General features: G+C 47.2%; 1 protein-coding gene across 1 annotated transcript; it reads right to left on the reverse strand.

Moving 5' to 3' along the window:
* Positions 1–4,096: 4,096 nt before the first annotated feature.
* Lbh (LBH regulator of WNT signaling pathway) lies at positions 4,097–27,258 on the reverse strand. Its single transcript, XM_038320580.1, has 3 exons — positions 27,044–27,258; positions 24,306–24,408; positions 4,097–4,416 (listed from the first exon to the last, which is right to left on the reverse strand). The coding sequence occupies exons 1-3, from the start codon at positions 27,067–27,069 to the stop codon at positions 4,228–4,230; spliced, it is 318 nt and encodes a 105-aa protein (XP_038176508.1). The 5' UTR covers positions 27,070–27,258; the 3' UTR covers positions 4,097–4,227.

The following is a 27,258-nucleotide window of genomic DNA, read 5'->3' on the forward strand; positions in this document are numbered from 1 at the left end:
AGATGCTGCTGTAAATATTATGTTATTTCAATTCCAATTTCCAGTTGTTTATTACTATATGGAAATCCAGTAAATGTCTATATTTGAGTTCAGGTGCTACGACCATGTAGGTCACATCCCAATTCTCTTTCCTTTTTTGTCACTTCATAGCATTTCCCACAGAAATGATATCTATGCAAGTAAAGACAGGTTTCTGAGATGGTGTGTTCAATGTGTTCAAGGAGTCCACATTAGATAAACTTCCAAATATTGGAGTAAGATAGAGGGACAATCTAATATGGAAATGGATGAATTTTTCATGTTCCCCTCTGGGTAGCAGATTCATCTATCTGGGAGCTTCATAATGCTAACATCTGCATGGATTGATATTCCATTAGTACTGGCTGAGAGCTGAGCACAGATCACACAATTATGTCTATTCACCAATGTTAGGAGCCTAAATGAGGTCTTATTGAAGGCAAAAATACGCAGCCTCAGGGTAGAAAATGCTCAAAAATTCGTCTGTGTGCATCACCTTCTCCCCCTCCAACACCCGCCAAGTCTGCTCTGGTCTTGGAGAGTCTCACCTTGCCTCCTTTTCCCTGTACCATGGAGTCAGTCTACATCAAAATGCAGATGACACTTGGCGAGATCCTCCCCTCAGAACAGCAGAGCGAAGTCTAGAGGTCCCCATGGCCGAGCAGTCCTCCTCACCTTGTCTGTTTTCACCCCTGCCGGTCAAGTTCACGCCAAGGCTTTCCTCTGTGCAGCCCCTACTCTCTCAGCTCTTCATTACCCCATCAATTCAGGTCTCTTGAGCCCTTCCGAACTTTCCCATTGACCTGACCATCATTCTCAGAGCACCTAGCCTCTTCCTGACCTTGAACTCAAGTTTGCTATTTGACACTTACAATATGACACACCAGAAGAGCCTGGGTCATTGCTAGTTTGTTTACTTCCCCTTTTGTGGGACAGGCAGTGGGCACTGGACGAGCAGCTGGGACGGTGTTTCATTTCTGTGTTCATACTTAGGTATGGCCACTCCCCAGCCCCAGCCTTTAGGAACACTCTTATGACAAAATCTTGAGTTTCTCTTCCTTTAAAAGGTTAGTTCAGACCTTTGGCTTCATGCTAAAAAATCTTCCCAAGAGATTCTAGAAAATACAGTTGTCCAGTCCACTTCAAACCCTTGAAATCCAAGTTTCTGGGGCTAAGGGCCTAGCATTTGCCTATGGGGTTCTCCAGAGAATTCCGATGTGCCTCAGGAACTGAGAACTGCTAACGGAAGAAGGGTGTTTCCATCCCACCAGGTGTTAGGTGGACTCACACGGAAAGGTCAAGTTGTAGAACGCTGTCCTCTGAGTGTTGACGGTCACCACAACTTTCACCAGCACAGTTGTGGTCACACAAAGACCCTCAAGGTCAGAAGGAGGGACTGAGGAGGATCCTTACACCCTTCCCTGAGAGCCCAGCCGCTCTCTCCCTCCCGTGCGTACTTCCTTCCCTGTTTTCTGGAATTCTACCCCAGTTGCAGTGGTCTCTGGAAGTCGTAGAGTACACAGAGGGTGGAGAGCTACGTGAAGAGGGGACTGAGTCTACTCAGCTCTGCAGAGTCGTCCTTCGTGCTGCAGTGAGAATCTGTCAGTGATGTGGCGACTTCAGGGTCATGTTCTTATTTAAAAACAAAACTCATCAGTTCACCACGCTGGACTCGGATGAACAGACTTTTATTCATACCTCACATGAAGCGTTAGTGTAATGGGAGACACATATGTGAGACCTCTCCAGGGCAAGTCCCCTGACTCCTGAGCCAACTCCATTCCCATGTATGGTGGGGGAGGGGGGTGGGAGAAGAAACCCAGGCCAGAATGGAAAGCATTTTCAAACTTTATTTACAACTGTCACAGTGACAAAAAGTAGTTTGGAAAAAAAATGCTAGTTTCTCCCTGAGCCTCAAAACAGAACAGACAGAAGTCACAGGAGGTTCATCTCACAACAGGCAATGTCACTGAAATACTAGGATTTTTTTTCAATACGATCAGTTAGAAATACACACAAATTACAAGAAGAGGAGGAGGAGGAGGAAGAAGAGGCCAGACAGGAGTTCAGCCACTTGCTCAAGAGCAGCTGGGTCTCCCCAGCAGGCTCAACGGCTGAGGGGCCTGACAGTTAATGTCAGGCCCTGGCCTGCTCAGACTGCACACAGTTGTACAACACGGTCTAGTGACCAGCCAAAGGAAGAAACCACCCCATAAACACACATATACACAAAGCTGATTGGATACTGGATTTACAAGCACGTCTCCATCACACAGCAAGACCAAGACAGATAACTGGGGTAGGGCTAAGAAGACACCAAAACACAGGAATTTAAAAGGCCAGACAGCTGTCCATAAGGGAGGCGAGGGACAGGAAATGCTGCAGGAGGGGAAACATGGGATGAACAGATCTCTGTAGCCAAAACAGAGCAGAGCGAGAGCAAGAGAGAGAAGCTTCCCCCATCACGAGGTTGGCTGCAGCTCTCTCCCACTTCTGCGAGGAGCCGGAAAAAAGTTATTGCCATCGGTGTGTATCACAGGCAGACGACAGAGGGAAGAGGCAGGGGGTGGGGGAGTGACCATCGGCATCCCCAATCCAAACCTCGCTGAATGCCGCGTCAACAGCACACCCCCACGCTCTTGCCCCAACGTGGCCCAGAGCCACACTGACTTTGAGGTATTAAATACAGCTAGACACACTAGTCCAAAGATGGGGGTGAAGCTGGACTGACAGAGATATGAGGGGACATTGGGAGTGTCTCAGTTGGTTGAGGGAAGCCCAAGGAAGGCTTTAAGTCCACCTCTTGACCAAACAATCCCACTCTGAGAACTCTGCCTTCTAACCTGCTATTCCAGAAGGTTCTGAGCTATGATCAGAGGCTGAGTCCAGATGTTAATTTCCCCCATGCAGCTGCTACCCTTGCCAGAAACAGGTGAGGTGGGAAAGGGATAAAGGCTGCTATTCCACAAGGATATCCCAGGTCAGCCCATACCTTCCCCCAACCTACGTTCAGGAGCAACACGGGGAGCAGCAGTGACCCCAGGGTAAAAACCACTCCACTGGAAATCTGGTACCACATGGGAGTCTCGGCCAATCTATCAGCATCATGAAAGCCCCCACTAGCCAACCATCTAACCAGGAAAACACACTCTGCTTTTACCTCCCACGGAAGCCAGGCTGGAAACCCCGTTGGAGTGGTGCTGCAGGTCAGATGGGTGATAGTTCATAACAGAGCTAGGGACGGTGTTTCATTTCTGTGTTCATACTTAGGTCCCCCTGACTGCTGTGACCAAAGGAGACAGAAAAGCAGGCCTGGGGGAGCTGAGTCTTCTACCATTCTGCTCCATGCGGACTTGGTAAGAGGTCTTAGGAGACCCACAGTGGAGGGAGGCACTCCGTGTTCAGGCTGCAGCCTTGGGATGTCCCACAAGGGCCGGAAGTGCTCTGGCTATTCCCCCAATGTATTAGGAGTCAAAAAGGGTAAATAGGGAGAAAAACTCAAAAGTACTACCCCTTACAAGCCTCCAGGTCCCTGGGGGCTGAGAACCTGAAGCAGCTGGGGCAGAGTCTGCGGGAAGGAGAGGGGGAAGCTTCCTTTCCTGTGTAGCCCCCCAGCTGACTTCGTAGGCCGTTTGTCCTGGCCCTGTTTCTCTGTGGGTAGCCAACAGGCTCGAAATGAAAGCAAAGGCTAGTGGAGGTGAGTAGCAAGACTGGAGATGAAAACTTGGTTGTCATATGCCCCGGCAGCCAGAGCAAACGCTGCTAAGCACTTACTGGCTGTAGTTCTCTTTAAAAATGTGGGGTTTGTTTTGTTTTGTTTTGTTGGTTTTTTTTTTAACCCAAAATGTTTCTTGCTCATGTGCTCACCTCCCTCCCTCAGCCAGAACCCCCACCACCACACACATACTGCCTCTAGCACTAGAGTTCAGATAGGGATCTTAGAAGCAGCACCCCTTTCCCACACCCCCACCCACACCCCTGTTTTCAGCAGCTTCCTTTCTCAGCCTTGCAAGTTGTCAGAGGGCTCCATTGCTCAACGAATTAAAAAAAAAAAAGACAAAAGAAAACCGACTCGGAGATTTTCAGGTGCAAAACGGAAGCCTCGTTTGACGTTTTTCAGAATGATTGTGGCTCACTCTCTTCTTCCATCGCCATGAGAAAAACAGTTCAGGTACACTGGCTCATAGGACCCAGGTGAGCCGCGGGACTCTACTGTTCCTTCTTCTCTTTCCCTGTCTCTTCGCAGTTGTCTTGCTCATCCTCCTGGACCAGGAATTCCTCAGGGGGCCACCGGAGCTCCCCGCTCTCCACCTCCCCCTCTGTGGGTTCCACCACGATGGAGGGCAGACGGTCCTTCAGTTTGCAGCATCGGTCAAAGTCCGATGGGTCGGGAAAGATCTGAAATTTTAAAGAGCAAAACAGACATCTGGTCACATATATATATCTGAAAAGAGAAGCTTGGCTCTTTCCTTACACACACAAAGAGAGAGAAGAGAAGAGAGAGAGAGAGAGAGAGAGAGAGAGAGAGAGAGAGACAGAGAGAGAGAGAGACAGAGAGAGAGACAGAGAGAGAGAGAGAGAACAAGAACACTGGCCATCTTCCAAGGATTATGTTCTGCCTTCTAGATACCGTGGGTGTAAGAAAGGAACCAGGGGAGTACGTTCTAGGGAAAATTATTCCAAAGCCAGACGTTTCTTCTAATCCTGAAGCTAAGAATTTGTGGCCCAAACGACTGAACAAAAGGGTGGGTGTAATTCTGCTTGTGGTGCTTTCCTGCTAGATAAAAGAACAGAAAATCATGTCTTCACGGTATGCCAGGCCTCGCTTCGGAACAAGCTCTTTGTGCCTGCAGTCCACATCATACAACAGACGTGAAAACATCACGCTCCTGCCTGAGTAATTACCGGTGCCTAGAAGAAACAAACAACTGGGCTCTTCATCATTTCAAACTGACACAGTCAAAACCAAGTGCTCCTCATGTTCTAGTCTGACATTAACTAAGACGCAAGCTCAGGTGTGCTTGCTCCCACACTGCGGCATCGCCGGCCCCTTTGGATCTTATTGAAACTGTCACATCCAAGCCAAACTCAGATCAAGGCAAGGCCACCAGTCACAAGCTAGCTGGGAACAGAATCCTTAGAGCCTTCCCCCTTTTTTCACCTGTGAGCAACCCTGGCTTCTTGCCAGTTGTACACCTGGAGGATTCAACTCTCCTTCCAGAGTCCCGTGAAAGAGGCACCATTTATTAATGCCCACTGTGAGTTCTGTCCAATGCCGACCGAAACACTGAGCCAGGCTATAAAACTAAGAGCCAAGCTTGGCTTCCCTTTGCAGTACTGCCCTGTGACTCCAGCTGACCCAATTCTCTGCCCAGTAGCTAAGCACTTAATCCTCTGGACTGCCAGTCCCTTGCCATTCATAACCCTCGGTGACACACCCAAGGAGAGAGGAGCTTTGGCCTGGGGAATCTGGGGCTCACCAGACCCTGATACTTAGCACCTGCAAGGCCATCTCCCACCTCTGTCCGACAGACAGGAAACCCAGGCCCCTGGGGGGAAAGGAGTCTTCACTGAAGGTCACACAGTCTGTTCGCATCGAACTCGAGTGGATGGAAAGAGATATTTGGACTTTGGAGAGATCCAGGGAAGCTGCTGGCTTTTGCTGTACGCTGAGGGCAGAAGAGATACTTAGGCCGCCTCCCCAGTTCTGCGGAACTCCTGGAGCGTCTGATCTCCCTACACACACACAGACCCCGTCACAGGCCACGTGGGGCTTCTGAGAATCAGGGGCCTCACAAAGCGTCTCAATCCCCGCAGACCAGTGATTATTAACCATTTATCCAATAAAGGCCTATTGCTTGGGATTAAACCTTAAGCCAGCGGCAGGAACACGCATCATTAAAGACTTAAAAGGGCTCGTAAAAAGTATCGTAATAACAGCCAGAAGAATAACAAACCAGGGAGGGGCTGGACCCACACAGGTCAGGTAGGAAAGCTGACCACCAGCTCCTGTTAAGCCACCCACTCGGATTTTTGCCCTTGGACTTTGCGGAACATTCACAACGACAAGTGTGGGTGGAGGGAAAGCAGGTCAGCTAAGCTTTAGCGGTGGGGTGGGAGCTAGGGGATGGGGGTTGTTGCTCACTTCTATGGAGCTGAGCCCTTCCTGGGGGGTGAGGCCATGAGGACTCTTCCAAGCATGAGTTCTGGGGTCAGATGTAGGCACTCTCCAGCGAGCGGAAAGCAGGCTTCAGTTTGCAAAGTTCTACCAGATATCTGTCCCTTCACGGAGACATCACTACCACCTTAGGGATAGCAAGAGCCCGGGACTCTGAAGGCCACAAGGCCAAGCCAGGATTCAAAGCTCATCCTTAAGTAGGATACACCTGGGTCCATCTCATCACTTTAGTTTTTCCAGAGGGAAAATTGAGCAAGACTCAGATTCCTACTGCCCCATTGGCTGAGGCAGGTTCCAGTTCATGGACAGGGATGACTGTCCAATAAATAAGTCCAATAAACAGAAGCCCCAAGTTTTCGCAGTCTAGACCCTCATCCTTCTGGACCTGAGATGTAGCTGTGGGAGCTAAAAGGAAGCCTCTGGACCAACCTTCTCCCTGATTCTAATGATCATTCAAGTCACCGAAAGGACTACAGGCAGCCCAGGCAGCAGCAGAACTGCGGATCCTACTACAAGCTGGAAGGGTGACGTTGATAACGGACGAGGCCATTGCTGAGCAGGACCTCCGTCTTCATACTGACAGTATGAAGTAGGTAGTGGTAGATCGCTAGAGCTAGAAATGCAGGCCACACTCCTAGAAATCAGATATCTACAGGACTTAAGTGAAGTAATCCCTTTGAGGATACTGGGTTGAGCCACGGGATCTGGATCCTTACTATAGACCCTTGTCATCAGCTGCGTGACCCCTGTCAGGTCCTCTCAAGCTCCCTCCTCAGTTTCTCCTCCAGAGACATGAAGTGGCCTTCTCATCACACTTGGTGGGTCCAAGTCAATCAATACAGAAGTGATGCACTTCTTGGAAGACCAAAGCAAAACTCAAATCATAATGCCTTCTTTGCAACGATTTCCACTGGTCTAGAGTTGGTATCTACTCCCAAACGTGAAGCAACACGACGAACACAGTTGCGAAAATGACAACAGTCAATGCTTTTCACACCAAGAGCTCCACGGTGAGGTCTCATAAGTCCGTGTGGGCGTAATCTGAGCATCTAACAGCCAATGCTGCAGTGTTGCCAAAGACTTCTGCCCTGTGAGCTCCTCAAAGCAAGAAACATTAAAAAAGGTGTGTGTGTGTGTGTGTGTGTGTGTGTGTGTGTGTATGTGTCTGTGTGTCTGTGTGTTTTGGTTTGGTTTGGTTTGGTTTTTTTGAGAGAGTGTTCCTCTGTGTAGTTTGGAGCCTGTCCTGTCTGTAGACCAGCCTGGCCTCGAACTCACAGAGACCTGCCTGCTTCTGCCTGTGTGAGCCACCACTGGCCAGGCTTAGGAAAAAAAAAATTTTTCACAAAGCTGTATTTGTAAAAATCACTATAATAATTCCTCTAACCCTGACATCAGAGATTTTGTTTTATTATCAGATCACACAAATTTGTGCCTCTAGAAACTATATCTCTCTCCAAAACTAAGCAACCTCCAAAAACACATCCTGCACCAGAATAGCTTCGGGAAAAGACAGAAAGCCTTGCAGAGTGTGTCTGAGCCTTTTGCCAGCACAATCTTATCTCCGACAGCTGCTTAAGAGGCTGACCCTGAGGAGGTCAGCATTTTTCCACTAAGTCATGGTTTTTAATCATCTAGGCAGCAGAAAAATGAGAGGTCACACCTACAATTTGATGGGGTGGGGAAGGCAATGGAAAAAAAAGAAGAAAAAGAAAGAACTCTCATTCGATTTGCCAAGCACATGACAGGTACGGTTGGGGCGGCAGGCAAACAGCGTCCTGCACGCTGGGCTGCCCGGCAGAACCTGGCAGAGAACAAAGAAATGCCCCTGTTCCAGAAACAAATGGTTTCTGGTTAAAAACCTTCAAGTCCAAAGTGCCCTGTCTTCTCTCTGGGTTGAAAACAAACAACCAACTGGAAAATCCCCTACAGTAAAGGCTTTTCAGAAAGAGATATGGGAGGCCCCTACCCTCACCCCCAACAGGGCTAATCAAGAGGCATCCAGATGCCAACTGCATGTTCTTCAGCTCTACCCCTTCCTGTTTCTGCCATCACTGCCCTCCACAACCAGCTGTCACATGGAGATGCCCAGGAGAATGGTGAGCACCAAGTTCCCACCTACACAAACAGAATAGAATCTTGTCAATCACCCATACACCAAGAACATCTTGAGTCCCATATGAGCGTGAATTTCACAGAGGACACCTCTGCAGAGGTACCCCTTGCCAGGTGCCCCCTCATCACAATGGGTCGCTGCACTTTGAGAACGTGAGAAGGTGCCACCGCACTGAAAAGCAAAGGAAGCTTTAGGATGACCCAGGATGCAGTCTTGGTGATGTAGATGCCAGCAGACTGGAGTGTCTGGCTGTGAAGGCTGTGGAGTCCAAAGGAAAGCTCTGCTGTAATGAAAATGCTTCCTGTGCTGTTCCGTCCAGCGTTCACTAGTCATGGGCGGCTAACTGAGCCCTGAAAGGTGGCCAGATTTTACATGTGACTCACATAAACACAAATTGAATAAAAATTCAAGCAGCTACTTACTCAAGCTACATAATTATGAGGACAATGAAAACAGGGTTTTAAGGAAGACTGGAGCTACTGGATTGGCTGACCAATACTAGTGGCCTCGGAGCTGAGAACTTTGGGGCTGTGGCCAGGTTTCTAGAGACTGTGAACTCATCAGGAGCCTTTTCCTGGGGCGAGAGAGTTGCTGGTGAGCCAGCTCCCATTTCACGAACAGAGAGGAACTGAAAGATAAAACTAGGCCTCCAAAGGCCCCAAATTTGGAGGCCTAGCTATCAGCTGTCTGCCTTTAAGCCAGGTGACCTAAACCTAGCTGCCTCTGGGGTGGGGATAAGAAAGAGTCGCCTGGCACCTACTATGGAAAATGTGAGCAAGTCTCGTCTTTGTGGCCCTTCCCTGTCAGTGCACTGCATGGCCATCATCTCGACAAACAAGATGATCTGGCCACAAAGAGGGTGGAGGTCTCAGCAAGGAGCTGGGAGATGCTAATGGGGAAAGCAGACACCAGCAGGTGGGGTAGATGAAAGGTGCCTAGCTGGACACAAAGGGCTAATTACCAGCTATGCAAGCTGAGACATGGGCAGCCCTGGATACCCTGCTTCTCTTTGCTGGGGAGGAGCAGAGGGCAGAAGAAGCTGGGGTGGGAAGGAAAGCAGAAGGCCTGGGAGAAATAGTCAGGCTAAGTCCCCAAGGCACCGTGCACAAAACCACACAGTAACCCTTCACCCTCTCCATTTGCAGAGAGCAACAAAGAACCAATCCTAAGCCAACTATGGAAAAGAACCACACTGTTCTTACAGGTGGACCAGGGGTTTGAAAAGTTTGGCTTTTATGTGGCCCCTAACTCTTAATATCTCTGTGACTTTGATTGCGTCACTCTGATTCCTCTGAGTTCCTTGAATAAAGAGAGGAAGTGGTTTGCACTCCTTGGGATTACTAGGGTTGGTGCAGGGTCCGCTGCACAGCCAGCTCATTCCTCTCTCCCCTCCATAAATTTGGACGTCTACTAAGGCTGATCTTACGGGGCTTGAGAGAGCGTCAAACCCAGGTATGTGTGAACACGCTGGGGAAACTCTTAACTCTAGCATTGCTAATGCTTGCCCTTAGTAAGTAGAGCAAGGGTTCCCCCGGAGTATTTCGAGCAAGGGCCTGGAAAGCCAACAACTGTAGCTTGGGACAGGAGCAAATGTACTACACTCTAGGTTTGTACTCAAAAATCCCAGGCCAGGCTCTTTTGAGAAAGACCTGTGATGGCACTGCCTCTCTCCCAAAGCTGCTGGCTCCCCCATGACACGGATTACGACAGCTGGAATGGAAACCACTCTCTTGACCAAGCCCCTGGCCCTCCTCCCTGGGTCTACTCAAGGGGTCTTCGCCCATAAAAGTCAGATACCTCCTAAACTCTAGATTTCCAAAGCCTGGATTTCTTAGTTTTCCTAGAGAACAACCATGGATTTGGCTTGTGTGTTTATTCCTTCTTAGGAGGGGCTGGTCTTGCCGACCATCTTGCTGGAATAAATGAGCTGCAGCTAATTCAGATGAACAACATACCCTGCTCTTTGGTCCTTAAGTTATATATCATGGCAAGAACTATAGTCTTTGAAATCTGACCTCTGGCTATCTTATCGTGTTGTTAGCACTGTTATCATCTTATTGGCTTTTGAATGTAGCAAGTGACTGGGAAACACACAGGGATTTTTCAGGGTCAGAGGGTTACAAGAGGGGGTTCTGGGAAACCTAACTGTTATCCAGTTTTGTAATTTCCACCTCACATCTCAACTTTTTTCTGAAAACAAGGCTATAGGACATCTACCTTACCCCTCTCTGTCCTTCCCTGGTGCTTCTAATCCTTCAGGGCACTTGAGCAAACACTTGGCCTTTAGAACAACCCTGAACCTCCTTCCTTTGAATCAAAGATGCTTAAGTGCCTAAGCCTTGAAACTGGAAGGAAAAGGAAATCCTTGGGATAAACACCATCTTTCATAAACATCTCTCAAACACACATCCATCTTCCAAGTCAGGGGTTCCAAATTCCAATTAATTAGTACTAATGACTCCTGATAATGCTGGACCCAGAAACAGATAAAGCTTCTGGAAGATTAGAGAATTTCCACAAAGTTCTCTGTGGCATAGGTGACTTCAAATATTTATATCTTATCAAATATGTGTATCATTATTACCCCTTGAAAGAAGATGACCTCCTGCCCAGTCTTCCCAGTTCCTATCCTCCTCCTCCTCCATCAGCACAACACATATGTTCCATGACTACGTCTCTTCTCTCAGAAAGTCCAGACTGGCCCAGCTGCCATCTCAACCATCCCTTCCTTCTCCATGTTAGAGACAAAAGTCTTGTGTCTTTAGCCCGGGTATCCTGGTCTGGACTGTGCTTCTTAAACCCTACAGCTTTGAAGTGCAGTGGAAACACTCTTTCAGATCTCCCGCGACAACTCTGCTATCCTGCCTCGAGGCCTTTGCTGGTTTCACCCGGTACCACTTGTGCCACACAGTACCGTGTCCACTTGCTCTACTCCAGAAATAAGCCATCTGCTAAGGGCCCACCTTTACGGGTGCCATAAAAAGGGTACGCTCCCCCCCAACAGGAACCAGCTGAGAGCCCTGCCGCTCTGCTCAGCCACGCTCTATTCCAAGAGAAGCCACTTCCAAGATCCTTTCATGAAAGAAGCACAGATGGGGAGAAAATATTTTCAATACTATGCAGATTGCATTTGCTTTTTAACCCGTGTTGACACTAATGATAAAAAAAAAGCCACAGTTCCTGAAACTGCTGGCACCTTCACAAGTACAGCCAGAAATTTGTACTTGCCATCACTTATCCACTCTCACCTCAAACGTTTAGAACAAAGACAATCAACAAAAAAATAACAACCCTTCATGAACTTCATACTCATCAGACACTGACTCTCAATCATGCTTCCATATTTAGGATGGTGAAACGCCAAGTTAAAGTCTAGCATTTCTGCCGCTTACCACGGTACCCGGGTTACTCCTAATAAAAGCCCTCATGTGGTTGAGTTGCCAGCTAAACTAGCCACTTTTTCAATGGCCCACCACAGTACTTGAAAAATGACTGAAAAAACAAACTATGGTTATTCCAACATGAACAATTTCTCAAAAATGAAAAGTGATCTGTAGTTTCCAAGGAAATGACTGATGGTATCTATTACCAATGATAAAATATAGAACTCTCAAGTGCAAATTAGAATTTTGGGAAATTTCTATCAGCTGCCAAGAACTTGATAACTCCTAACTAATATTTGCTAGCTTTCTGATGAGGCCAGCAGTGATATTAACAACTTTTTTGATATTGCACAATTGTGCAATGAATTTGATATGGCACAATGAACTGTGTCACCATTTGGAAGATTTGAATAATTTATGTCCAAATGATCAGTGTAGTACACTACAAAACTGAACATGGGGAAAAGAATCAAGCAAGGTACAAGCCAGACTAATAAAATTTAATGTAAAAGTACAAAAAGTTCAGTCATAAGGTTTCATCACTAAGCACATCACATTTAAGAAACTACTACTTAGGGGCTAGAGAGAGAGCTCAGTGGTAAAGAGCACTGGCTACTCTTCCAGAGGACCTGGATTCAATTCCCAGCACCCACATGGCAGCTCACAACTGTCTGTAACTCCTGTTCCAGGGGCCCCAACACCCATAGCAAAACACCAATGCACATAAAATAAGAATAAATAATTAAGAAAAAGAAACTATGACTTGTTGATGCATGGAATCCTAGCCCTTGGGAGTTGGTGGCAAGGAGGATTTGAAATTCAAGGTCATCTTCTGCTACTGAAAAAGTTGGAGGGCAGCCCAGGTCACATGAGGTCTTGTCTCAAAACAATGTCAGGGGTGAAGGGGAGGGAGGAGGAGAGGAGGAAGTGGAGAGAGAAGGGGAAAGGAGAGAAGAAAATGAAAGGAGAGGGGAAGAAATGGAAAGGTAAGGAAAAAAGTGTACCAAAAACAACCTGGAAAAGATGTGAAAATATTTCTCCTATTCCTAACTGCATAATCTGTATAAGCCAGATTTTATTCATTTCCTTCAACCAATACATATTGCAACAAATTTATACTCATGGGAAGCACACATGAGAATCTCACCATCTTTCCTCTGACCAGACATAAGAGAGATTTAAAAATGTAAAAACAATGCTTTTCTTCTAAGGTTTTTCTATTTTAGAAAATATAGTTGTATTATAAAAAACTATTATTTATAGCAACATATAATTGCTTCATTTTTCTAAATAAACTAATGAGTTAAAATTGAAAAAATTGCTTTAATTACTGAAACAATAAAGACATAATACGCATAAACAAAAGTTCACACATTGTTTTTTTCAAAAAAGTATAAACTGAAACCCAAGTTTAAAACCATTGGCCTAGGGAGAAAAAAACATTCCCAGAAAGACGACCAGGGAAAGTAAGGATGAAGACAATATAGACTTTAACGCTGGAAAGAGCTGAGTAGAACATCAAAAGTGCTTTTAAGCCGGGCGGTGGTAGCGCACGCCTTTAATCCCAGCACTCGGGAGGCAGAGGCAGGCGGATCTCTGAGTTCGAGGCCAGCCTCGTCTACAAGAGCTAGTTCCAGGACAGGCTCTAGAAACTATAGGGAAACCCTGTCTCGAAAAAACCAAAAAAAAAAAAAAAAAAAAAAAAAAAAGTGCTTTCAAATGTGGCAACCAGAGAGCAAAGCTTTTCAATCCTATATGGAGATCTACTAGCAGGAGGACTTCACGTCAGCATCTATCTGCCCAACAAAATTAATCGAGATTAATTCTTGCTATGGATGAGGCAACTGAGGCTGGCAGCGGTGGCATGAGCTTCCTGAGATAGCACAGACAACACAAAACTGAAAATAGAAGACAGTTGTCCAGATGTCCTTAACTCCTCTGAGTTGAGGGGGTCTGAGCTCTGAGTTCCTAGTGGTGCCCAAAGGACCCCTTGGGTATCCCAACATGTGACTTTAGAGGGGGACTCATGTCAAGATGACTAGTCCAATCTCAAATTTACCCCTTGTTCAGGTGCTGCAGAACCACAGTTCTTATCCTGGGAGGGAGGGATAAGAGGGTGTGTGGGTATGTACACCTTTTTGTTGACATAATCACTAGAAGAATTTTGAACAACTGCACCTCTGTTTCCACGCCCAAACACTCCCACTAGATCATAAATGCTAACGCATCAAACCAGGATGTATACACCACTCTTTTAACTAGTCTCAGTGTTAGGCTCAGCACAGCAGTGCAGGCTTATCCATGCAGCACTCAGAAAGCTGAGGCAAGGGGGATCATCAAGAGTTCAAAGCCAACCTGAGCTACGTACCGAGCCACAGGCCTGTCTGGGCTGCATAGTGAGATGAGACCTTGCCATAAAACAAAACAAAATAGACTAGCAAAAACAAACAGAAAACAAAACTATCCTCAAGTGTATTATGAGAACTATAGCAATCTGATATCAACCATTTTCTACTAAAACACTTCTAAGTAAGCTCCAGAGTCAACCTTATAATAACCCTTTATCTATTTGAAACTGAATTTCTATTCAGTTTCTAATTGAGATTTACTCTTGTTTTACTTTTTAAGTTAGACAGTGTTTCATGTATGTAGCCCAGGCTAGCCTGAACTCACAGAGTACCCTAGGCTTGCCTCTAACTCATGACCTTTCTGCCACATTCTTATGCAAGCTAAGATTACAGCCATACACCACCACACCCAACTGGATATTTTCTTAATATCTTCTTATGTTTTCAAGGCTTTAGCCATTGGGTTTTGCATACTTCCCTTCAACAAAAGATCTATTATGCATATAAGTTGACATTTTAAAAAGTCCAGTGACCTTAAGGTTTTACAAATTCAAGTTTTCTGTATTGGCTCAATGTGGCTATTAGTACCCAACCACTCAATAAACATATCACAAGTAATTATTAAATACAGAGGTTAATTTTTATTGGATAAGTTTCTCACCGTGAAGTAGGGGACTACCTTGACACATTGTTTCGAATGTTCCATTTCTCTGATGCCCTGAAAATTTCTAGCCCATGGCTTGCAGATCTCCCTTGTAAAGAGACAGACAGACAATCTGGACAGAAAGGTGGGGAAAGGCAGCTAGTAACCATTCCCTTAGAACGGTAATTTGTACAAAGCCACAGAAGGAAGCTAAAGGTGAGGGCATAGATTTCCTTAGACCCCTCCCTGTTTTTCATGTTCCCTGGAGAGTTTCTGCGACCCTTTGGGGCAGCTGCCTTTCTGTCTTAATACTTTATAAGACATGAAGTGGTGTCCACACAGGGCATCATTGAGAAGTGGTTTGGCATGAACCCCTCTAACACTGAAGTGAGGGGGGGAAATAGCCAGGAAGCACCTGGAGGCAGTGAATCATATTTCAGGGGGTAACTAACAAAGGAACACAGAAACCGTAACTGAGCAGACAGTGTCATAGTGCTTCTGCCAAAGAGGATGCTCTACTTCTGAAGGAAACAAATTCCTTCACGGCCCGTTCCAGTGAGGGCCTGTAGTCAGCTGTTTTACTCTTTAGACTTTTGGGGGGACCTGCCACCCAGCTCCCAAATAAATCACACAAGGAGGCTTATTCTTAGTCATGAATGCCTGGCCTTAGCTGGGCTTGTTTCTTGCCAGCTTTTCCTAACTTAAATTATCCCGTCTATCTTTGGCCTTGGGCTCTTGTCTTTCTCTACTCCTGAGTACCTTTGCTTTCCTTCTTACTCCGTGTCTGGCTGTGCAGCTGCGGAGCTGGACAGTCCTCCTCCTTCCTCTCTCATTCTCCTATCCCTTCCCTCCCAGATTTCTCCTCATCTTTATCCTCTCTGCCTGCCAGCCTCGCCTATTCTTCTCTCCTGCCTCGCTACTGGCCGTTCAACTCTTTATTAGTCCATCAGGTGTTTAGGACAGACAGTAACAAAGCTTCACAGAATTAAACAAACGCAACATAAACAAAAGTAACACACCTTAGAATAATATTCCCCAACAATGACCCCCTAAAGAGCCATGCTGCAGAATTTCCCACTCGGGGGAGCAAGTGTCTGCCAGCCTCACATCAACACCTCATTTTTCTGTTATGTCCGTGTAGGAGTCAAGCTCTTGTTTTACTCGCTTGTTTAAAATATACTTGCTTAAAAATCAAACGCTATCACCACAGAAATAGAGAACTAGTGTGTGCCGTAGGCAGCGCCATGGAAAGCACGGATATTCTCATAAACCAACAGGAGTACCGGCCCCTACTTGAACACTGGCCTACATTGCTTATATGCATGAGAAGCCTTGCAAACTTGTTGGGTAGATGGAAAGTGCCCATTAAATTTAGATCTACTTCTAAGCATTGTCTATTCTAACATCCAGAGAAGCAAAGTTTCATTAACCAAGAACTTGCCATGAGACAAACCCAGAGACCCCCCCAAATGGTTCCTAACACTAAGGATGTCTTTGGCCAAACTTTGTGGGTCTGTACGATTGCACTGGTCTTTTCAAGGTTACATGGTGCTTCAATGTCATTAAGAGAGTCTGGTAGTTTGAACATAATGGGTCCCCAGGAGCTCATAGAGAGTGGCACTGTTAGAAAGGATGGCTTTGTTGGAGGAAGTGTCACTGTGGGGCTGGGTCTCATATGCTCAAGTCATGCCCAGTGAGACAGTCCACTTCCTGTTGCCTTCTGACCAAGATGTAGCCAGCACCTTGGCTGCCTGTATACTGTTATGTTCCCTGCCGTGATGATAATCGACTGAACCTCTAAACTGTAAGATGCCAGATCAGTTAAACATTTTCCTTTATAAGTGTTGCCATGGGCAAGGCTCTCTTCACAGCCATAGAAACCTTAAAACATAGAACAATGACTAGCCTGTATAATCTAGAAAGTGTATTTTGTGTTAGCTGTGGGTCAAGAATATGATTACTAGCTATTCTTCCAGTGCTGGCTAAATGTTAGCTAAGCATCATTAATTATAATGTATGTGATGAATAATTAAACTACAGGAAGATTTACAACATCAGAATATATCAAAATAATAATATGCCTTCTGCCTTCATCTCCAGGCTCCATCATTATCCCATCTCTATAGATGTTACAGATCAGAGATGCTGCCATTTGTTTGAACTATCAATGCTGAGAGATTATATCTTGATAAACTCATTTATACATTCTGTTTTTAAGGTGCCATATAATCAAGAGGCTTAATGTTGTTGGATCTCTTTGGATTGACAGTTCTTTTTCTAGGAACTTATTCCAAAGAAACAATTTAGGGTTGTACAGAGATTTACATCAAATGATATCCAGAACAGGATTCATCCTAAGAACAAAAGATGCCACAAGCTAGACATCCAGCAACAAGAAGTGGTACATCCAGAGTGAACTACTGTTTTTACAAAGAAAGCCATGTGATAAGAACGAAGACAGCCACAGCATTAGATTAAATGGAAAAGGATTTGCTACGCATTGAAAAAATGTGCACAGAAAACTATTGAAAGTAAACATACCAAAATATTTCAATGATAGGAATGTGACTAGGTCTCGCCTCTTTGGTCTAGTCTACTTTGCTGCAGTCTATGAAGAATAAATATTATCTTTAGAATGATAACACATATACATCCATCCACACTTTTGCTCTTTGACTTAGAAATCCTACTCGTAAAACTATACTAAAGAAGTAATATAAATTATTCACTAAGGCTTATATTAAAATTTTAATGTAAACTATCACAATATAAGAGAAAAAAATGACCTAAAAATTTCAGCAGTAAGACAACAGTGAAACAAATTACCATCCAATCTCATGATACAACAGCTTTTCCAGGGTATAGTGGTGGATGCCATAGAGAGGCTGAGGCAGAAGGACCGTTGAGAGTTCAAGGCTAGCCTGGGCTACATAATGAGTACAAGGCCAACCTAGGCCACTTAGCAAGAACCAATCTCAAAATCAAAAGTAAGAAAGAGTGTGGGGATGTAGTTCAATGCTATTGTTCAGCATGAACAAAGCCTTAGCTTCGATCTCCAGGATCAGAAAACAAAGAAAGAGATCTAGAGTATTCTGGATATAAATTATAGTGGCACCATGATGCTGGTGACCAATGCTATTTAAAACCTCAGACCAGAATGAAGTGTAAATTTTGGGTGTATGAAGAGCACTGGGAAAAAGGGCGGAAGATACAGGAGTGTTGAAAAAAAACAACTTATGAGTTATGCCAGGTAAATGTGTGAAAATTTAGAAAAAAAATAAAGAAAAATGAACGCTTCCTAGCAGTCACCCAATTTTGAAAAGCATAAAAATACCAAAGTGCATACTTGATCAGTGAAAACAGGAAATGACTGACAAAGAGGGAAGAAAGAACTTTCCTATAACGACAACACTCTAACTGGAAAAAGAAAGCCCGCCAGCACTACCATTCCGCTGTCTCGGCTGTATGGTAGAGGGAGTGGGAGCAGGGGGACTGGAAGCGCTTATACCTGCTCTATCTATAGGGATGGTCACGGGCAAGTATTTTATGGTCTCCAAAGCAAAGGCAGAAGATGAATTCAGGTCCTGAGGAACTGGACACCTCAGCAACAAAGTCTGCGGTGCTCTCCTGGCTTGGTCCATACTACTCCACATAAAAGATCTAGAGCGATTTTTCCCTTGGGCTCCCATAAAATCCCTGGCTAAGAAGCTAGCAGCCAACACAGTTTTAGCTGAATGGTTGGAGGCCTCTACTATAAGGCCTAACTGATAAAACAAAACAAAACCCCACAAACCGAACCAAAACAACAAAAAACATTGCCCCAGTGCAAGATAAGAAATGAAGACGAAGTGGAGGAGGTGGAAGCAACCCGCACCTGTCCCCTGGGGTTCACCACTGAAACTCTGGGCAGAGACAGACATTGTTTCTGGGATAGTTTTGTGCGGCTGATAGGCCAGCAGCAAGCCAAGGATAAACTGTGGGAAGCAGGATTTGACTGGTTGACACAGATCCTTGCCGGGCGGGAAGTGGCCCAAGGAGAGGCAGGCAGAAGCAGCCCTGTGCCTAACCAGGCTGGAAAGGAAGGAAGCCCTAGCGAGCTGCAGCCCCGTGTGAATGAAATCCTGTCTTCACATCCTCTAAGGATTATTTCAGACTCAGGCCTGAAAGGTCATCTCAGGACATTCGCCAGACACCCAGGAATAGCTCTTGGCTTCAGTCACAAGATGCACCACCCAAATGCATCCCTTTTCTTCACGGTACAGTACAATCTTCCTTTCTTTCCAGCCTAAGAGACTGGACTGACTGGGAGGAAAATGCTGATCTTGTTAAAACATTTCACCGAGGATTGCCAAGGTACAGAGATAGCCTCAGCCCAGGAAAGGGAAGGAGGAAGGGCCCCATCCATCATCCAGCATCTATTTGTAGGACACTGGGAACAAAGAGCACTCTAAGACATAGGCCCTGGCCCTGCAGCATGATAAACACATGGTCACTGCAAGAGGGAGGGGCGGACCCAACACAGGCCTTTGGAGAGAAGCTCTGTGAATCCAGTGTGCAGCCGGCTGGCTGGCTGTGGAAAAAAAAGACGGCTCTCTCTACAGCCGGGCACAAATACACTGTTGTGCCCATGGGGGTAGGGAAGAAGAAGGCTCCCATGGGAACAGTTCCAGCCATCTGCAGGCCCTAATCCAGGGACTTTCCACAACAGTGAACATGACCTTTTCATCTAGGCTTCCAACATGAAAAGACGGTGCTGGACTCTTCTACAGAGAAGGCTTGCAATGCAAAGATGTGTGTCGGCGTAGCAAGAGCCAGTTTCACTCAGAGGAGACAACTCACGCTCCCAAGTCCGATGGACGGACTCCTGTGTGTCTCATCACTGTGAGGGAAGCGGGAGGAGAAAAAAAATGTGCCACAGTCCCAGGCATGTGTCGTGTCTATGGCTGACTATCTCCTGCCACAGGCTTTTGGGATTTTAGCTTTATGTTTCTCTGGGGACAGCTGAGGCTGTTTAAAGTCTGATAGTGACTGCGGGACCTGCAGGATTCTATCTTGCATCTACTTTTTGAGTCCTTCAGTCCTCGCTCCAGGACAGAGCTCCAACTAAGGCTCTGGGCCTGCAAGAAGCAAACACTAAGGGGTGACAAGAAAGGTCAACCCACCACTGTCCTTCTCTTGACCCTGGGAGATGACTCGGAAGATGCAGAAAGCTCTTAGCTCTCTGGATCAAAAGGAAGGCACCGGGGAGGGGAGGGGACATGGGAGCAGTAGGGTGTGTGAAGAAACTGCTCCTTCCGGTTTCCAGAATGGCCTTCTGGGAGGGAAAGCCAAAGTGCTTGCCTGAAAGGTGATGTCAAAGGCAGGCATGCATGGCCAAAAGTCAGAGCAGGTGGAACACCGCACCGATGGTAACCAAAGAAGAGCCTCAGGAGGCGCCATGGCTGCAGCTCAGGCTGGCAGGGGCTTGGCTAGAATGTATAAGACTCTGGGTTTTCTCTCTAGCACTGCAAAAGCAGACGTGGTCACACAGCTTGCAAGAGGATCTGAAGCTCAAGGTCACCCTCAGCTCCACAGAAAGTTCTAGGTTAACCTGAGCTAGAGACCTTGTGTACAAATAATATAAAATGAAAGGCATCTAGGGAAAGATAAAGGTATCAAACCTTGGACCAGAAGCTGAGGAAGGGACAGGTTTAAATCTGAAGGTACCCAAAGCTATGTATAGACTTAAGCATGTTGATTTTAAAAAAAAAATAAGGATGGTTTGTGTACAATGTGCCAGGAGAAGTTAGGGGCAAGGCTAAAATGAACCCTAAGGGGGTTACATTTAAGAACTCATAGAGAAATCATTAGAATCCTTCCCCAATAGACAGCCCTGGTCTGTTTGAGAGGAGACCCTCAAAGAAAGACCTACCCTTATACATCACATTTGTACAGTAGTGGGTCCACAGAAAGAGCAGGCTCCACCAGGCATCCAGTGATTCGTCTGCACTGGATGGCACACATTCCTATCCCATAGGCTGGTGACTGACTAGGAAACCCACAGACACAGCATGGGGATGGAGTTTCAGCCCTTCAGGACATAAATATCCTTACGGAGACCCTCCCACATGGCTCTGAGCGCCTGCTACCGCCCACGGCCTGAGCTAAATGTACTAAGCTTTCTAGTAACCATTTACTCACCCACCCCATGGGCTGTGATAATTCCTGCCAAATAAATGTTCCACGTGGGTTTCACTTATTTGAATGACTCTCCAGATGGATGTGAAGACACACAAGACACAGGCTCCAGATTTCTATGCATGCTCACAAAATGGCATGAACTCGGGGCTGACAATGTCGCTCAGACGGTACAGTGCTTGCCTGACATGTATGAGGCCCTGGGTTTGATCACCAGCACTGCATAACTGTGCCTCTAATGCCAGCACTGAGAGTCGGAAGGAAGAGGATTAGGGGTTTAAAGTCACCTTTGGCTTGTCTGGGGACACATGAAATCCTGTCTCAAAATATAAAATAAAATATTACTGGTATGAATTTCTAAACAATAGAAGGGCTAACCTGTCCTTCAGAGGATAAAAAAAAGATATGCATTCAGAGCCTAGATGGGTATAGGCTGGATCTATACCTTCAGCAGGACCTTTGGAGAACACCATAGAGGTATAAGTGGCTAGATCCCAAATCAGGAATCCCTTCCCATTAATCCCTGCTCTGCAGGCATATAGGTACCCGAGTGGGGAAAGGACAGTGGCTACAGGATACAAAGCTGACAATGAGGCACCCCTGCCACTATAGACCTAGTAATGGGAAGGTAATGAGGGGCCCACATCTTGAAAACTCAGCACAGCATCAAATGAAAGTTTAAAATTCAACCTCAAGCACAGACACTGAAAAGAATGGCCATATGCAATACAGAGAACTCAGGAAAGCTTAATTCGGGGTGGGTCTGGAAGGTAGGGGAAGGACTTGAAAGCCCAGTGGGTCACTTATGTGATGACCTTGTTTCAAGGTCAAATTACAAGCCTGAGATTCTGTTTCATCTGCCAAGACGGGATTGATGTATTCAGCCCTTACTCAGTTCCTTGGAAAAGCAGGTCTCAGTAAAAGCCACATACTATTATTATCCTCAGGAGGAAAGCCAAGAACAGAGCACTGAGTTCCCACCCTCAGCTCCAAGCAGAGCCCAAGCATACAGGGCGGCAGGCTTCAGCCAAGAGCCGGGCCCAGCCAATTCCCAGGGTGTTGGTGGGAAAGCTTTTAATTTGATGGCACCAGTTTTGTGGGGGCCCAGAGAGTACCCATCACTTGACAGTTGCCAGACCAGTTGACAGTGGAGCCCCACACTTGGCATAGACAGGCTGCCAAGGGGTATCTGAAGCATCATAAAATTACATGTGCGAGATGGGTTGCCCCTCAAGGCTCTCATTCTCTTTCAAAGTCCAGCCTTTGTTGATTCCCTGTTTCACGACATCTCAGATTCTGTAAGATCACTTCACCAGTGCCCACACATAGACTGGCCAGGCTGCATGTGTTCCAGAAATACATGGACATGCTGGTTCCCATAAGCCCCAAACCCTGGATGTTGCGTCCAGTAAGTACATCAGGTTAAATGTAGAAAATGCCTCATAAATGCTGCTTAGCCAAACACTGTAACTTGCCCTTTTTTTTTTTTCCTCACCAGACAACCAAGAGCCTTTTCTGAAATCATCTTTGAAAAGAGTGCTTAAGAGTTCCAGGTAAGATACTTGGACACTGGACAGTAGTCCCCACCCAGGAGACAGAGGTCGATTTTCTGGGGGCTATGGGAACTGAGCCCTCGATCCAGAGGCATAAAAAGTCTTCTCAGGAGGCATCCAGACACTACAAGCACCCAGAGACTCTTTTGTTTTCTCCAGCCACAGCAGCCCCAACTCAGTCCTCTTTCCCCAGCATGGCAGCCCTTTTCCATGTCATCTGTGGTGAGGCTACACTCAGGGACGTGTAGGGTTAAGACAATGCCCGACTCCTTACCTAGGATGTGTTTAAAGGAGAATCTCTCTCTCTCTCTCTCTCTCTCTCTCTCTCTCTCTCTCTCTCACACACACACACACACACACACACACACACACAGACACACACACACACGCCCTGACAACTGTGGCTGGAAAGGTTTCTGTGGTGGAAATCTACAACCCGGAACTGAAATATGCCTTTGCCTGTAACCAAGACATTTAGTCTGACTCAGAGGCTTGGAAACTGGAATCCAAAACTACCCTGGCAGGTGGGCCGGGGAACTTCTGTACTTCCCACCTGGCCACGGGGCCTTGGGCTGCCTTCCTTAGTCCCTTTCCCAGAAAAGAAAGTGAGAGCAGCCTTGAACAACCAACCGTTTTTTCCTTGGGCCCCTCATCCCCTGGGGTCCTTATTTGCAGCCAACATGGGAGGCCTGGTGTGTTGACATAAAACAAAGGGGCTCCTGAACCTCCCAAGCATGTCTGGTATTTGAAGCCATGTTCCCAACCTTAGTTTTCCTCTTGGCTTCTCTTTGATTACTCTCCTCCCATCACATGGCACCCATCCCAGCTTTTCTATTTGCTTCGCTCTTTACAAAAGAAGTGTCCCTGAAACAGCTCCGAGGAAGAAGCAGCTGGAGTAAGTCTAGACTCCAGCAGAACAAGCCCAGCGTGAAGACACGGGATGTGTCAGGAGATTCAAGCCATCAGGAGTAGAGATCCAAGGCCCCAAATAGGGCTGGGCTAGGGTCTCAGTGCGAGCTACTGCAAGAATGAGCAAAGAAATGTGTGGCAAGTGCTTTGCACTTCATGCCCCGTTCATCTTGCTGGCTACTGTACACAATACCTTAGTCTCAAAATGTCCCCTTACAGATATTTCTTTCCTCCAAAACTGGCAATCTAGGGACTATCTGATGATCCAAAACTAGTTGTCCATCCCGGAGGTAACCAAAATGCTCTGGTGCTGCCTGGGGTGATACCCCCCATTTTTCCGTGATGTTGAGGTTTTCCCACACTTAAAGAGCACTGTCCAAGCGTGAGAAAGGAGCCCCCCCCCCCAACTCAACTTTATGCTGTCCTATGTATTTATCTCCACTAGACCAGATGATCCCTATGCTGCATTCTGGTATCAGCATCGCTAAGAGGGCATCCTCTTGGGCTCTGTGTAGTTTACACATGAACTTTGGATCAGCCAGTCAGCTGTCACTCTGAGAAGATGGGTAGCTGCTCCCGTATCAGACCACCTATCCCCATCAGCTGCTTCTCAGCTGCATTTTTACTGCATAAGCCTGGCTGGAAAGAGTGGTCTGCTGTTACTGGGAGAATCAGGAAGGCTAGTTAGTGATGTCAGTCAGTGTTTACTGAACCCCTAGGTGTCCCAGGCACTACAAATGCCTTAAACCCACCTTCTCGTCAAGCTGACTCTTCATCATAGTCCTACAGGAGTCAGACCATTGCTGCCCCATTCTGCGAGTGAAGAAACTGGGGCTCACTGGCAGTCTAGGACTTTCTCAAGGTGACATGGCTCCCACAGGTGATACTGGGATCTCCAAACTCTTACAGGGGATACTGGGATCCCCAAACCATGCCTACTTACGGTAGCAGAGAAAAGCACAAGGTCCCAAGCTTGAACGCACCTGATAGGAGAGTCCATCCTTCCGGGGGCTGAGGCCAATCTCTTCCATGGATGGGGTGTTCATCATCACCTCAGTCATCTCAGCCGATCTCAGATAGTCAGGGCTGCCGAGAAATTCAGACCAGAGGTCAACACATCTACACACAGGCACATCCCTCCTCTTCGCGACGTTGTGGCCCTGAGATCAGGGGAATGGCTAAAGACAGGATGAGAGGTGCTCAAACAGCTCACAGCAAAACAAGCTCACCCGAGGATGCAATCTTCAAACCCACAGCACTGTGGCTTGCTCATCCGCAGAGACAGACAAAGCCCCCACTCTCTGCAACTTCTCCTTCCCCCGCCTCCAAACCCCACACAAAGCAATCTTGGATTTTCTATTAAATGTACTAGAAACAACACACACACACACACACACACACACACACACACACACTCACAGACACTCAAACACAGAATAGGTAGCTAAGTCTGTGAGTCTATAAGAAACTAACGCAGCTATGCCTCCCCTCATTCTCCCACTAAGAATAAGAGTAATCTTGCCCAGGAATTTCCAATGGGAACTGCACAGTAGAATTACATAATAACAATAACAGGCCAGCCTCGGGGAGACAAAGTCTAATCATGAAGCCTTCTTAGCTGTCTGTTTGTCTGGGGCTCCCTTAGGCAAAACGTCCCACCCCAAAGGGTCAGCTTTTTCTCCAGCTTCACATGTGCCATACTACCCCCATCTGTATCCCCAGAAGCAGCTGCCGCTAGGTCCCAGCATGAAAAACATCCCCTGGATTTAAAGTCTTAAGGATACACAGATTCTGATTGCAAGGAAATTTCCAGAGGGGCCAAGTTGGCCCACAGGGGTTGACATGAGAAAGTACTTTGTACTCTCTAAGCAGGGTACAAACAACCCATTATCCTTGCTCAGGCCATGGGCACACAGAGAGTTTAGTACGCATAGTGCCAAATCTAGGTACCCAGAGCACAACAGCCAGCATTTTCACTATCATGTCTGTGCACGTGGTTTGCGAAAGGAAAAAGGCAAGGCAGGGGCAGGCTTTAGAGAGACTACATCTATGAAAACAGGAAGACAAGAATCTTGTTTTTTTTTTTAAAAAAAAAATATATCTGATAGGGTAAAAATGGCATTTGGCCCTGGCAACAGAAGCAATTAGTTCCTGAGAGTCCTCACCACTTAAGAGCTGTGTGAACTTTAACAGGTCATCAACCCTCTCTGAGCTGCAGAAGCCCTGTTTATTACCAAGATGCTAACAATGCATAGCCCATAGCTATGTCTGGAGGGGAAAAATGTTGCAGATATCTTAGAAAGTGCTAATGACCAAAATAATCATAAACCTTAATGGGTGAGTGGGGGGGCTAATATCCTGAGGACCCCTAACATCTACCATATTTAATTTTGAGCAACGGGGAGGAGGGGCACAAAACCTCCACCACCCATAAGATACCATAAGAGTCTCACCCATAAGATACCAGACTTGTCTGCTCATGAAAGGATACACAGGCTCCAAGGGTAGGAGAATTTTACTTTCTTTTGAAACTCAGTGGGCCTTCTACTCAAAGCCAAACTGTGAGGGAGCAGAGACACTAAGAGAGAGTGACTGGCTTGGGGGCCAGTTTAAATTTAGAAGCTAGACTTTGAGACTTTCCTCCCCGGTCTGGAAAAACTGCCTCCAAACCCCAAAGAAGGGAGTCAGGAGAGCATCCACAGAGCTGTGACCAGGCTCCTAGCGGCTTTCTGTTCTTAGAACTGTGGCGCTAGCCCAGAAAGTTAAAACGAGAAACCTGAACTTTCAGAGTTCCTGGGATAAGCAGAACAGCGCTGTGACTAGGGACCACCTTCTCTGAGCTCCGAGATTGCCTTGGACCTGCAACCAGCTCTCCAAGGCCAGCACCTGCAAGCGCGCTCCAGGACCACGGGCGCTCAGTAGGGCCCCTCCTCTATACCCCACAGCAGGAAGGAAGAAGCAGCTGGCGCGCACGTCCCAGCAGCTAGGGCCCTCTCCCCGTATCCTCCAGGGCTCTGATCCCCACAACCCGATCCTCCCTGGCTGGAGGCAAACCTCTGCAGCCCCTACCCAGTTGTGACCGGCTTCTTCCAATCTGGCCTCGGAGGAGCCCACTCCTCCCAAACCCCAGCCTTTCACAAAAGCGCGTTGGATTTTAGGGGCCAGAGAGCAGGGGTTGAGAAGGTGCAGAGTGCACCCTGCTGCTTGTGGCTTGTGGGTGCGGAGAGCGCCCCCCCCCCCCTCCAGCTCTGCAACCCGGGCGGCTGCACCAGCTCAGCCCAGCTGCAGCCATCCTCGACGCCGAGACTTGCGTGCAAACAAAAAGGAAAAGGGGAGGGGCCCGGTGAGCCGGAGCCCCCTGCACCAGGAGGGTTCATCTCCTGCCTCCCTCTACGGACCCTCTAAGGGTGTCCTTAGGGGCTTCAGGCGGGACCCCGGGTTCTCTCCCACCCATCTTCACCATATCCACACCCTCTGGCCGCCACTTAAGTGAAGGTTCCGAGTTCACTTCCTTTGTCTGGATGCTCTCAGTACGGCCTCCCCCAACCCCCAGCTTTGCAACCTTGACGTCGACTCCTGCAGGGGCTGAGGCGGCGGGTTAGCGAGCACTGGGTGTCCGTGCCACTCTCTGGCCTCGCACCCCGAGCCGGCAGTAGGCGGCTGCCGTGCCCCGCAGGCACTCGGGTTAAACCGGTGTCCGCCACAGGCGCAGGATACTCACCAGTGAATGGGGAAATATACAGACATGAAGTCCTAGGGGAGGCTGACCCACGCCCTTGTGATTTTAAAAAAAAAATGTTCACTGCGTCCCGAATGAGGATTACAGGGGCGCAGAACAGAGCAGCGGGCAGCCGAGAGTGGGTACTGGGCAATCGCCGGTCCGCCTTCCCCCGCTGCCAGCGGCGTAGGCAGTGCAGACCAAGCTCCCGCTCTCCA

This window comes from Arvicola amphibius, chromosome 2 (genome assembly GCF_903992535.2).
Source record: "Arvicola amphibius chromosome 2, mArvAmp1.2, whole genome shotgun sequence".
Taxonomy (NCBI): domain Eukaryota; kingdom Metazoa; phylum Chordata; class Mammalia; order Rodentia; family Cricetidae; genus Arvicola; species Arvicola amphibius.

Excerpts from the sequence above, each read along its gene's own strand:
- Lbh (XM_038320580.1), bottom strand. The coding sequence starts at position 27,069 with ATGTCTGTATATTTCCCCATTCACTG. Across the intron at positions 24,409-27,043 it reads GTATATTTCCCCATTCACTG|CCCTGACTATCTGAGATCGG; the intron begins GTGAGTATCCTG and ends ATTTCTCGGCAG. Across the intron at positions 4,417-24,305 it reads AGGATGGACTCTCCTATCAG|ATCTTTCCCGACCCATCGGA; the intron begins GTGCGTTCAAGC and ends TTAAAATTTCAG.